Consider the following 14,191-nt stretch of genomic DNA (forward strand, 5'->3'; position numbering starts at 1 on the left):
CCCACTGCAACGGAAAGTAACAGCTGGATATCTTGGGACATAGGGCACGTAACCTTATGGTAAGGGGATCAGGCTGGTGAGTCTAAAAGTTATCATCTCTGAATACATGACCCATTGGTGGCCTAGTTTCTGTAACCAGAAGGCTTCTAGATCAAAAATGGCAAATGCGGCCTCAGCTACTGGCTGGTGGACAACCCTCTGATCTGGAAAATGTCACTCTGAGATGCCTTCGTGTCAAGCAGAGGTGCATTTATTTCACTGAGCAGCAGACAGTGTGTCAAAGACTCGACTCAGGGTTATTGCCTCATTTCTTACCTGCACCAAACTCACTCGACAGTGGAGGGAGGGAGCACGAAGTGCAACTGCAATTCTTCCTCATGCTCAGGCAATCAAGAAAATAATGTCACCCATACACACAAATATGTATGTGGTTTTTTAATGCACACGTCAGGTCACATGCTCTACTTCTGATTAATTTGGAGTCTTCCTTGCCATAAACTCCATTCTTGCCTTGGACATGGAGATAAAATATGGGTGACGTGGAGATAAAATCTGGGTATTAATACTCTTCTTCATGGGTTTATGCAGTGGGTAAAACTGGTTTCACTACAAAACAGAAAGTGAATCCCACTTTCAGTTGATTTCTACAAAGCCAGAATATTTGCTTGATTTCTCACAGTATGAGAGATCCATCACTCCCTGTTTCTGCTACTCTAAGATTTCATCACTTCTGTTTTCAATAAGACTTGAACCTTGCCTGACAGAACAATTTACAGACTCGTGATCTACTTATTTCTGTATTAAAGAGAGAACTCTTTCTTAAAAAAAAATGAGGAAACACTATCCTGCACCTGTTTTAAAATTAAAATTCCTCACAGAGCTGGACAAGTCTGACATCATCAACTATGCTGCTGTATAAGGGCAGATATAGGCAGCAGTGACATTGCACACTGCTATCTAGCGCATTAGAAACAGAAGCAGGAGTGAAAAGGCACTGCTTGAAACTTGTCTTTCTTTCCACATTTAATACTCTAGATATGATGAAAATCCTACAAGGATTTAAAAGTAAAGCAAGAAAACGAATGAACAAAGCAGAAAAAGTCTATGTGTATTTTAAAAAACCCAAAGGGATACTTATTATTTTAAAGCTGAATACTTAGCACATAAGACTGTTCTCTAACGGTTCAGCTGCAGAACCTATGTATAGTTATTATCACCTGATCTTACCAATGCATGTAAAAATAAACTTTTCTGATACATGTAAGCACAGGATGTAATCACTCCCTACAGAAAGCAGGTTAAAATTCTAACAGTGAGATATGTGGTGAGTATTCAAGCAGATCTTCAAAATCTAAAATTTTGCAAGCTTGCATATTTTTTATACCACTAGTTTCTGGGGCTACACTGGTATGAGAAATGCCGGACATACCTATTAACTTGCGGTATCAGGGCACAGAATACAGGCTAGGAGCAGCAGGGCTCGATCTTGTTCCTTTTGACACCAGGAATGTATTTACTGAGACCAATGCCACAAGAACAATGCTACCAATTTGATATAAATGTTTTGGAAAAGAAATGGAAAGGGGGAAGAAAGACACACTGGCAGCAAGAAAAATTGTATAGAAGGGAATTTGAAAGAACTACGGAGGAAAATTCTGTGCCTGAAAGGATGTTATAGTCTTGTATATAAATTAGGATAACATATTTTATGATGATACTCAGTATGTGTTGGCAGTTCCATTTAAGGGGTTTCTTTGCACAGATTTAATTTAATGGTCAGACTTTTATCCCTAAGAGGTAAAATATTGCAGACAATGCCAAATTCAGAAATAAATTTAAAAAAAAAAAATCAAGTCTCTGGTTAACACTAAGCCCCAGTTTTTCTCAACCTTGCCGCAGTACCAAGTTTCAGCGATGGAATGTCTTCTAAGAAAGCCCTCAGTGATGCCACCACGGCCAGCTGTTGCATGCTCAGTGGACACACTGCTTGCCTGCAGGAGCCCCAGCCCGGCATGGAACAGTGCAGGGGGTTCACCTGGAGACACAAGACAGATCCCAAACGCATTCAATGGTTTAAGTGCTCACTTGAGGGCATGCTTACCTGCTGCATGAATGAGGTTTGGCATTTGATACATAGCCCAGATATATGCACCTAATTTAGTCCAGTAGCAATGATATCATTGGACAGAAACCAGGCACAGAAGAGTTCTAAAGCCTTCTTAGAAGCCTACCAAGGATACTACAGGTGTCAAATGCCGGCTGCAAGGACATCTAGACTCCACAGTCTTATGGGAGAAGCTGGGGTGCACTGGGACATAGCGACTGAAACCAGTGGCATTAGTGACAAAAGCGAAAGTCTTAGGAATTAGATCTGATTTTGTGTTTTTGTAACTGACATCAATAGTAGGGGCTTCTAGCATCTTTTGAGACATCAACGAAGTGTTTTCCAAAGATAAGCAAATGAACTTAACTTTCATAATCACTAGTCCACAAAACCATACAATGACTATCTAGGCTATGCTTACAACTAAAGGAAGGAGTTAGTATTTCTAAAAAGTAATGCTATCAAATGTTTTCCTATTTTCATATATTATACATACATTCATATATATAATATACGTAAATAAAAATGAGTTTGGAGATTGCAGTATTCCTTACAACATCCTGTTGCAGCTACCATCACAATGAGCTTTTTTATTGTATGTTCATGAAAAAGAACTCCATGCAAGACTCCATGGATATATCACATCTTAGAACTGCTGCTCCTACGTAGGTGGCTATCCTATAAGTAAATTCCAAGGAAAGGACTTTATTTTTTGCCTGTGGCATGAATTTTTTTCCAGCCACTTCATTGGCATTGCTGATCATCAACCTTTTCATCACTGAACAACAGAAAACTTTTGTTTTCTTGAGTGAGCTGGAAGTCATTAGGAATTAAATGCACCATAATCTTGGTCTTGGAGCTTTGCCTGACGAGATATGGGACTGCCTTCAGAAAGGTTTCTTTTAAGATCGTGTGCCTTTTCTCCACTCTATCCCCAGCTTTTATGCCTAATATGCTGACCTCCCTACAAAATGGCCCAGACCTTCGTTCCTCTTCTGTTCATGGCAAAAGGTAAGACTTCTCAAGACTAGCAATCACAGAATGTTTAGTCCGTCATTTTGACTCAAAAAAACAAAACAAAACAAAACAAAACAAAACAAAACAAAACAAAACAAAACAAAACAAAACAAAACAAAACAAAACAAAACAAAACAAAACAAAACAAAACAAAACAAAACAAAACAAAACAAAACAAAAAAAGCAGATTGCTCACTTGGAAGTTTAAGGGTAGGCTTCATTTTGGTAGGCATTGTGAACACACCCAAGTAGCAGGGTGACCCTATTTTCTGAGTGGGCTTAAGAAATACTGTTTATAATTACGACCAGGGACTGTTACATTTTGGTTGAGAATCACTGAAAATGGGAGATATAGTAGCAAACTGTTGGAAAATTTGAGTGTTTCAGTGATAAGGACTCCACCCTATTACCACTAACTACCACCCCTGCGGAAGATTAGGCTAAATAGAAAACTCATTTCCAAGGGCAGAAGAAGCCCTGACATTATTGCTAGATTCTATAGCAATTGGAGCTCACTTACAGTAACCTTATAGTACTCTATATAAATTAAGAAGCTTGCATCAAATTTAGGCTTCCATTTAAAATAGATATTGCAGATATTAGGCTTCAATTAAAGAAGAAAAATAAGCTTCAGTGCTTCTTTTTTTAAAGGCAAAGTATTAAAAAAAAAAAATCACCGAACTAGGTGAAAATTACTGAATTTCTCCAAAAAAATTAAGATGAGCTTTCTTCTATTTCTTGACACAGTATAATTTGTGATTCACAGGGTAACTGGTATCAAACACAAGTTAATGAAAGCTCTTACAAGCAATTTTATTCCTATCCATAATGGCAGACATTTACAAAATCAGAATTTATCATTTGAGTTTACCTTTAAAAAATAACTTATAAAGCAGTGATAAATGCAACATAAAACAGTTCAGGAGGGGAGAGGGAAAGCAAATTTTAATAATTAAAATGTAAACGTGAAAAAAAAAAAGATGGAAAAAAGTCCCTACTTCTCATTTCTACTTAAGTTTTCATGTGATTTTACAATGTCCTGTGGGTCTATATTATGTATGTGTGTATTTCTATATCACACACACATACATATAGGTTAACCCACGCATGTACATACATAGGTAACTGTTTGCAGTTCCATCTTGGGCAGTTCTGTTACGCCACTCTTTACAGTTGCCTCTATCATGTTTGGGACCCACTGTCTTGACAATACAGGGGAGATGATAGAAAAAAAAATGGTGGGTCTGATTGTGTCTGAGATCCTTTTGTTAAACTGTACACTGGGATGAATAATTTTCTTCTGCAGTAGCTCTCTGAAGAGGGCCAACTCACTGTGGTCTTCACGGCGTGACTTGTTAACGGATCACACACTCATTGTCATGCTAGGGGAGTACTGGAAAAAGAGGAATCCACATTTTAACAACCATTTTTTCCCCCCAGAAAGCTAAAACCACTTCTGGACCACAGCAATGACTTCAAACATCAACACACTCTTTGAACTTTCTCCTAAATTTGCACTGTAGCCTATGCCAAGGCTGCAGCTCAATTTGTGGTATCGTAACATCTTTTATGCTTCTTTCATTATGCAAAAAGCCAAATCCCGTGAAGACTGTTAGGGTGTTACCTGGATGGTGTGATGAACCAGTACTTCACTGATGCTTTCCACACCTTTCCTAGTCCACGTTGACTGTTGGGGGGTGGAATTAGCTAGGCAGATCACTAGTCTCAAGTAGACTACCTGGCATTTGTAGTTAGCTGAAGCACATAAATACTTCTGAGAGCATTTTATTATTTTATGGAAAGAAGGAACTAAAGATTCATCTGACTGCAATTACACCAGGCTTTTGGTCTTTATTATTCTGTGTTATTGATTTTAGAAGGCAAGCTGAATCAAGGACCAACAGTCATTCTCTTTTATGTGAATCAAATATTAAATCACCACATTATGTTACTATTGTAACACAAATTGAACTGTAGCCCTTACACAAGCTATAGCTGCCTGCAAGTTAGCACTACTTCATTACAATAATCAGTGGGACACCACAATGCCTAGAAGAAGTGAACATCTATATGCCTAACTTGTATTTAAATTGAAAAATGTGGACTGTAGAAACACTTAATTTGGTCTAAAATATTCCAAGCAGAGGAAAATGTTCAAATGCATAAGTATTAGTATTATGAAAACAGATAACAAGATAAATATACCTTTGCAAGAATAAACATACAATAAAAACCTACAGTTTCAAGCTGGCCATTTCCAAGTGTCCAAATGTATTAGAAAAAGTATTGTAGTTTGGATGGGCGTTCCCTGTCATCTAAACTACACAGAATGGAATATTTGGGTAGAGTTTGTTTTGTTCCATGTCATGCCTCTGTTGGTTTTTCTGACCCATCATGAGATGAGCGCTTTCTTTGTGGGCCAGCAAAGCTAGTAAAAACATTTTGATCTGTAGTGAATGTCACAGACCAGCACAAATGCTTAAAGCAAAGTGGCTGTTCAAGTGATTTCCTATATAACTGAGCCCAAGTACCTGGGCAATTCCTTTGGACAAAGAACCTAAAGATATTTAAAGGTGTTTGTGATTTTTAACTTATTAGCGAAGCACTGTTCCTCACCCCTAACCAAACTCCTGGTGAAGACTGAGAAAAGACTTTTCAATAATGGCTACCCTAAGTAGCCATTACAAAATAAAAATCAGAAAGCATGACAGCTCCCGAAGACTGCAATGTGACTTATGGCATGTATAATGCATGCCTTGTAGGAATACATCACACATAAAACTTTGAAAAAACTGGGTCCCAGGTTCTTACAGGTAGGAAAACAACAACTAAGAACACCTAGAATCCAGTAAATGTCTGAGAAAATGGGTTTTCTTTGAGTACAGCTGACAGCCTTCTTTTCATCACTTCAGTCTGGTGAACTGGCCCTCAGTACAAGCAACACATACCAAGCAGAGTGGTCAAGGATTACCATGACCAAAGATCACATTTAATCAAGGTTCTGTGGTTACTGGTTTTTTTTTGTCAAATGTTGAAACATCAGTCTTTTTGGGTTGTATAAACTGATCTTCTCCAACTCTCCACACTGTCTGAACAGGTGTTCTTTTTATGAAGAAACCAACAACTAACAACAAGAAACTCTTCCTTTTCCCTAGTTGGAGAGGCAAACCCAACACCCCCCGCCTCAACTGATTCCAATTAAATTTCCCAAGCTGTTTTGTGATCTAACAAAAAATGTTTACTCATAATTTCTGAGATTTCTGAGCTCAAGCATACACTGGCATACTTAACGAAGTTGCACTCGCTTCTGGCAGCAGTGATTTCCAGTAAGGACAGAAGTGTAGAAATCACACAGCACTTCTGAAAAACCAGGTCACTCCTATTTAGGAAGCTAAATGTGTATTTAAAAACGCAGCTTCAGGCAAGTGAAAATACTGTAATTTTGCTTTGTAGTGTATTTTACACCACATTTTGCTGCTTCAAGCATTCTCCATTTTAATAAAGCACTATTTGTCCAAGAACAAACACTAGAGGGAACCTTTGCTTTTTCTGGCTCTAATAGCACATCATGTTTCCAATGCAAGATCTACCAGTGCTCTAATTACATACTTCAATGTGAATCCTGTTCTAAAAGGCATTCCCCCTTGTTTAGAAGTCAAAGACTGGGCAACCATACATAGAAAACACTCAGATGTAAGGATCTGTCAACTATGTGTATCAAGGCTGCTTGGATATTGCCTGACAAATTCCTATCATGCATTAGTGAATACACGTGGTGCAATTATTGCTGCTTGACAGATGTAACTTTCACTGACAATTGACCTCTTAATCTAGAAAAAGTTTCTGCAGTATAACTACGCTGCCTGCATTTTCCAGTTTCAGCTCAACTGCTAGCAGTATTTTGACTCCTTTCTTTTTAAATACTATAACTTTAGAAGCTAGTAAAGAAACACATAAGGCACAGTGTTGCATTACATTACAAACTGTTCTTTCTTCTTTTTTTTAAAAAAAGAAAATGCCACAGATAAAGGTTCACAAAGTAAAAACAAACTAGGTAAAGAAATACTTACGCTCTCACTCTGAAAAGGGTTTAGGAAGTTTCCACCCATCTCACCGTCATCCCTGGGAGTGCCAGGCTGATTACTCATGCTCATATTACTGGGAGAGTTCTGTTAAAAAAGATTTTAAAATACAGTTTAAGTGTTGAAGACTTCAGTTCATTTCCCAGCTTCACCAAGTGTGCCAAAGGCACACTTCACATGATACTGTAGTCCACTAAGGTGCACTGTGTAATGCACTGGGATTTTCACAGATGAAAAATAAGCCTCTGCAGGGTTCTACATGATTCAGTCACTAACTTTAGTCTGCAACGTAATGTTGTCTTCCCTGAAGGAAGAATTATTTACCAGTAATACTTATTTTCAGGTTACAGCCAGCATCTACTGAAGTCTGGAAAAGCTATAAGCGACTGCTGCAGGTATGAGAGGCACTTGTGATCAAATTCAGTAATGTCTATGAGCTTGTGCCTTGATGTATGTGACATATGAATCTGTACTTAAAGCTGGACATACGGGTGGATCTGCTCTACACAGACATTCACAAAGGCCTGTGCCTGGGGCCTTTGTTCTTAGTGTTCACTGAAATAAAATTTCACAAGTAGTTCGCAATGTGGTTCAAGTGCTAAACCACTTCACTTACCATTTACAGGTAACAGAGTTAACAAGAGTTTCAGATAAAGACTCCTGAGCACCAGCTGGCAAGTGGACTAGACCTGCAAACACTTTCAGGAAGACCTGTGCTTTTGATATTTGCTTACACAAAGTACAACACGAGTGTTGTCAATCCACCTTTCGATGTCTATGTGTGACTGAAATGCTGATGAATAATAAATGATACAAAGGCTTCTGAAGATGGATTTCCTTTTCTTAAAGAAGTGCTCTTGTAAAACCATCTCTGCAATGTTGAGGAAATGCTTTCAAGATTCAGCTACTTAGAGAAAGAGTGAAATGAAGTAATTGTCCCAGAAATTACTCTAAGTCAATAGCTAACACATGATGACTGTGGACACTACAATTATGTGTTTTTACAACACTGATTTGTGGTACCCTACCATGCCTGGTCCATGGACGAGTCTCTTTCCACCACCGTTAGGACTCCTATTTATAGAGTATTGGTTACTGAAAAGGAGCAGTCAGGGAAAGGAGGGAATGAAGTAATGAATTTCATTACGAAATGTTTACATCTTTACAGTTCTTCCCTTGGTTTTATTTTCTTTTTATCCAGAAAAACTGAATGTAATATTGCTGTTGAGATTTCCCTTATAAAAATGTAAACCTGGTACATTAAAATAAATTTAACACGAACGTAGTGCAGCCAATGGGCAAGCTTGCAAAATGCAACTCCAAGAAGTGCCCTTGATAAATGACCAAATCATAAATCCCTGTAAGAATCCTAAGCAAATCTGTTCTGTTTGTCTTATGCTACTCTTAACTGAAAGCCGCCTTAATTTCTTGGCAGTTTCCTTGCAACTATGGAGGCTATCTGTCCTACTCTGGCACTATAAAGATGTATAGTGGAGTAACAGCTGAATAGAAAATGGGATGACTTTTACTTCCCCTTCACACCACATTTCCATCTGCTCTCCTTTGTAATCATAAAGTCCCACGTTGGCCACTGTCCATAGTTTAAGTATTGCAACATATTCCATTGTCCCACAGGGTTTACTTCACCTCCAAACAGAATAAAAAGTGTTGTTCTCAGCTTTAATTTTGCCCCTACTTTAGTAGAGTTGTATGTCTGATTGCCACACATACTGTCTGCTTTGCAACCTATTTTGTATGTTTAATGAAAGGCTGCTGTCAAGCTTTCACCATACTCCCCTAAGGGAAGAGCACCATTCTCAGTCTGAATGGCCAAGTATGTTTAGGGGTTCAGCTCAGTGTAGATGAAATATAAAATTAATTACACAAGTATCATAGACACATAACCATTTTTCATCAGCACTTAAAATGCAACTTTCAGAGTAGGGTTAAGACTCCTGCCTTTGCCCTTTCCCCTCTTTCAGCCTAGTTCACTGCTTCTGAACAGTGATCCCTAGACCTCCCAGAATCACTGCACAAGTCCATAAAAGACAACTAAAAGCCTAACTAGTTAATTAAAATCTGACAATTAAGTTTGCTATTCACTGAAGTTAGTATAGCAAATATTTAGGGATCCACAGCTTGAAAATGGTTGAAAGCTATTGCTTTAATTCAACTAAAGCAATTGTACCTTAAGCAGGAAGTAATTCAGGGAAGTCCTGTTGTTTGTGTAATGCAGGTTATACTACATAATCGTATCCATCCCTTCTGGCCTTAAAATCTATGAATATAAAGTTTAAAACCCACTAAGGCCTTGTCACATTTATTTTATTATGATGCTCTTGCACTTCTGTTCATTCCTGGGGAATTTACCCGTATTTTATCTTGCTCTATGCAGCACAAAGCTTTGAAATTCTGCAACTGCTACAGTACGCTAGCCCGAAACGTTCAAATTCCTGACATTAACGCTTTTAAAGCAACTCCCCTGGGCTACATCTATGTCCAGTATGGGGTCTAGCATTGTAGCACTAGCTGATTTTTTCCAAAGCAAGTGCGTCTTTGATGCTTGCACAAATTCCATGGGTATTGCAAGAAACACTGGCTATTAATGTTTATTTAATATGCATAATTTCAGTTCATTTACTTCCCCCATCTCAATATACTTCATAAAATCTTCATATTTTTTTCCATTCAGCCAATTAAATTAAAATCTTCACTAGAAAATGTAGCTTTGAATTCTTTGAGCTGGACTGATTCTACCAAGACTGAATTAATTTTCTGCATCTTTAGGGAATTGAAAATCAGATTCTCTAATGTGCATTTTACTCCACTAGAGTCCTGGACTTCAGCATCTACCATCACATACCCCAAACTCTGTTAACTTCAGTAAACAACTTCTGTCACTGGAAATCTACTTTTGAAATAGCCAGCTGCAAGACTAGCTGGTGATGTATACTGGGAGACTGTTGCCTCAGCAAGAACAAACCTGGTAACCGTGTACGAAACTGGAAGGCAGCCACATATTTTAGGATGCACCAGCCCCAGAAATCTACTCTTCCTTGCAAGCAGAACTTGTCCATTTAAGTTTTAAAAGCATTATGTATAATTTTCTACCTGAAGCTAAGCAATGCTACCCACACTTCTACTACTATCAATGAGGCTGTATATTGGGCAGCACTATTCAGAAAGAGATATTTAAAACCTATTAACATATACGATTGTAATAAGACAACTCTGTTACTTCCAAAGTAAATAGAATTTTTTCTTTTTGTTTGTTTGAAAAAGATATATATTACATATGACTTCCAAGAGTTATTTACTCCCAGGTAAACTTTTGGATACCATTTTTCAGAGTTCTTCATACTTGTGCTGGCACATATACTGACAATACCAGTGGGTGGGACATAGGCTTTTAATAATAATCCTGTGGCAGGCTAATAGGAATGCTTTAGGTTTTTTCCTCAAAAAATGCTCCGGTTCGCAATAAAAACACTAAATAAAAATATGGACATTGATTTTAGAAGTGCTGTATGCTTCTTATCTCATTGGAGGCTTTTATTGAAGCCATCACTGCACATCTTAGCACAGCACAACTAAGGCAACATGGTCACTTCAATCCATCATTTTACTCTTTGCAGAGCCTGAAAACATTATTGATCATAAAAATGTACCAACAAAATATGATTGCTATAGACACTGCTCCCTTACAGAAGCAGCAATGGCCTTGGACACATGCTGCTAAGGTCTTTCTCTCCAGGAATGAAACATGCTAAGCACACTTTACAGGCTACTGCCCCTCACCAGAAGACCACAAACTGGGGAACCATGCACAGTCCTCATCCTCCTATTTGGAGATAAAAATATGTATCACTAAGTGAAAAACGATTGCTACCTTTTGAACACCCAAGTGTATTCTCAACAAGTTAACACTACAAATGTCTGTATGAACCCCTGGAAAACTTAGGTGAGCATTTTGCTGCCTGCGTGCTGGCATCACATCACAGCTCCTGGGAACAGACCTACAGCAAGAACCCCGGCATGAGGACAGCAAGGGCAGACCAGCCTTAGACAGATCTGAAACAGCAAACTCTGCACTGGGAGAGATCTAGTGACAGCACCGTGGTACTCCGACCCGAGGCAATCAAAACTGACCTGCACTTCATATGATCAAAAAAACTTATACACCTTCCTCCGAAGGCTGTTAAGAAATTTGCTACAAATGAACAAGTTATAAAATTTTAACTAAAAGCATCTTTTCAGTAATTTCTGTATTTATAGATCAAAAATGCAGGGATACTGTTGTACTGATGTATTGATTAGTACCAGTCAGTTACATTTGAAGATGCTGACTATAAAATAAAGTGTTTTGCAAGGTACAGATTTATGTCACTTTATCAATACCAAAGAAGCTCATTAATTCCTAAATTAATGATGACCACCAATGTGGTCAAACACAGGTTTTTTTTTCATAGATGCCAAAACCCCTGCAGGTTAAACTTACATTCATTTCCAACAATCTAATGGTTTTGGTATCAAAATAAAACTTCTTAAACAACTTCTTATTCTAACTTTTGGAAATTTATACTAATGATTAAGATATTAACATTGCCTTACAGACGTGACAAAAGCAATCATGCAGTGCATAAAAGTAACAGCCTAATGACATTTTCCCAGATTTATATTTAACTAGAACTGATTATTAGAACTATGTTCATTTGTCTTAAGAGTATGGAAGATTATAACATGATCAATCAGATTATGAACTAGATATAATTAATCACATTCACTAATACACATTATTATTCAGTAGGGAATACGTCTATTTAAACTCCCTATTGATTGTATTGGTTTTAAATTTTCAATTAATACTAATTCTGTCTGCATAGCCTCCAGAGTTGACAAGCAGAAAATGTAGATAAATAACAAAAAGCTTTGTAACAGAGATGAAGAAAGTATGTTTACAGTGAAATATTCTAAAGATGCCCAATATTTTATCAGATACTCACTTTGGAAATACTGTCCATGTCTCCTGAGCCTTAAATTAAAACAAACAATTATTCAGTTAGTCTTGAGCTGAAGTTAACCTAAGATTTTTTTTTTCAGAGTAAAATCACAGTTTAACAGCTATATTTTAAAACATAACCAACTGTACATCATCTCACTTCCTTCCCAATGTCTCTTTTATGAAAAGCATAGAGTCAGTATTGAATAACGTTAGTCCTTTGTCTGTGTACACACCCAGTGCTAAAAGTGAGAAAAGAATGAAGGACACACATCTGATCTATATCAGTTATCAGGATGGCATCCATTCAGGATGAGAGAGCCCAGCACAACTCAAGAACCTGTATGTCCAACATCCCTGACCATTAGCAATGATAGGGTGCAAGTAGGGCAATTCATTTGGCTTATGCCCACCTGTGGGAAATGTTGCTTCAAACTGAGGAAAAAAAAAAGCAAAATAATGGCGAATTAGCAAAAGTTTATATTCCTGATGGAAAAAAAAGACCACTTTTATCACTAACATCAGCTGGGAGGGCTTCATCAATGTCTTTGCACCCAGAAGCAGAAGACTATTACTGACATTATCTGAAATTATATTAACTTTCGATGTGTCATAAATACTAATGATGACAACAGCATCTTTTGGATAAAAGCAAGTGATCCTGAGGACCAGAATAACAGAATCCAAATAAAATGAAACATAACAAGTGCAAGACTATTGAAAAGGTTTTTTTCACATGCTGTAGCTCTCACTCAGGTAAAGCCAAGAATAAAGGAAATAAAGTTTTTAGGATGGACCTATCAAGAAAAAACATTTTTAGCAGCAGCAGACAGTAAACAATTCTAGTCACCTATTTTCAGGAAAGACAAATTCTAGAAGAGTACTGAATACAAAACTAGAAGAGTATAAGAGAAAAGGAATCAAGTTGTGGGAGGAAACTGAAATAGCTTGCTATACTTAGCCAGGCAAATTAAGGTTGATATGAGTTCTCTCTATGAATACATGAGATACATAAACATTATGAAGAGTCATTTCTCCTTGGCGGAAAGGATAAATACTGGTGGAAATCAGGAAAAGATGACTTTCTAACCACCAGAGCTGTCAACAGATATTCAATAGAAGGGCTGTGGTCAAAGTAGTTGGAGAAGTTCAAGATGGACCTTGACCAATTTATCCATCTGATTATGAGCCACAGCTGCCTACTGTAGCATGGGAACAAAAGCAGCAGATCTCTTCCAGCCCTCTTCTCCTTAAATAACTCAGGTTCCAGTTTAGATACGAAGTTACCCCTAGAAAGCAGACAACATTAACTTGACTAAGCACATCATCATTTCCACTAGAGAAAATGACTAACTAGATGCCAGATAGATGTAAAATCCTTCCATAACCATTCCATTTAAATTTTTTCTTTTAGCTAAGAAATAACTCTGAGGCTATGGAAAGTAACAGAAAATTATATGATTACCTTTTACACAGATTTTCATTTATTTGAATGTACCATGCATCATTATTAACTAAAGCAACAATCCATTTTAGTATTGTAATATGTAAAAAAGGCTGTAAAATAACAAGGTGTCCTTATGCAAAGTAATCTAAGAATTTCAGGGACACACTTTTCTAGAAAAAAATACCATTCTATTAGGAGATTGAAGCCACTGCTGAACTTTAATCATTCAGATACTATCTGCTAAACGAGATTTCATGGCTTAGGGATTTTTATCTTGTCACAGCCTCTTCACATTTCTCCCTTCTTCTTACCTGTTTATACTTCATGTCTCATATCCTCCTCTTTTTGTGCTACAAGTAATAGATCTCCACCCACCGTGGTAGTATGGACTTAAATCGTATGGAGATTAGGTTAGTCCATGCCTGTGCTGGGAAAGTGACAGAGCTTTTCCTTGGAGATAGAATAAAGGGAAACACTGGAGGCTTGTCTTCTGCCTACGTGACCTGTCTCTAGCTCACTTGAATTTCTCCCCACAGAGGAAA

At 37.6% G+C, this 14,191-nt stretch overlaps 1 protein-coding gene across 3 annotated transcripts in view; it reads right to left on the reverse strand.

Annotated features, from left to right (window-relative positions):
- Nucleotides 1-4,049: 4,049 nt before the first annotated feature.
- SSBP2 (single stranded DNA binding protein 2) overlaps nucleotides 4,050-14,191 on the reverse strand; it is a 192,292-nt gene continuing 182,150 nt past the window's right edge. For all 3 annotated transcript variants that reach the window (XM_069880340.1, XM_069880341.1, XM_069880339.1), the window contains 3 exons: nucleotides 12,207-12,235; nucleotides 7,192-7,290; nucleotides 4,050-4,514 (listed from right to left, as the gene is read on the reverse strand). In XM_069880340.1, the coding sequence (XP_069736441.1) occupies nucleotides 4,485-4,514; nucleotides 7,192-7,290; nucleotides 12,207-12,235 (158 nt within the window). In that variant the 3' untranslated portion in view covers nucleotides 4,050-4,484. The remainder of the gene's footprint in view (nucleotides 4,515-7,191; nucleotides 7,291-12,206; nucleotides 12,236-14,191) is intronic.

Source organism: Phaenicophaeus curvirostris, chromosome Z (assembly GCF_032191515.1).
Source record: "Phaenicophaeus curvirostris isolate KB17595 chromosome Z, BPBGC_Pcur_1.0, whole genome shotgun sequence".
Taxonomy (NCBI): domain Eukaryota; kingdom Metazoa; phylum Chordata; class Aves; order Cuculiformes; family Cuculidae; genus Phaenicophaeus; species Phaenicophaeus curvirostris.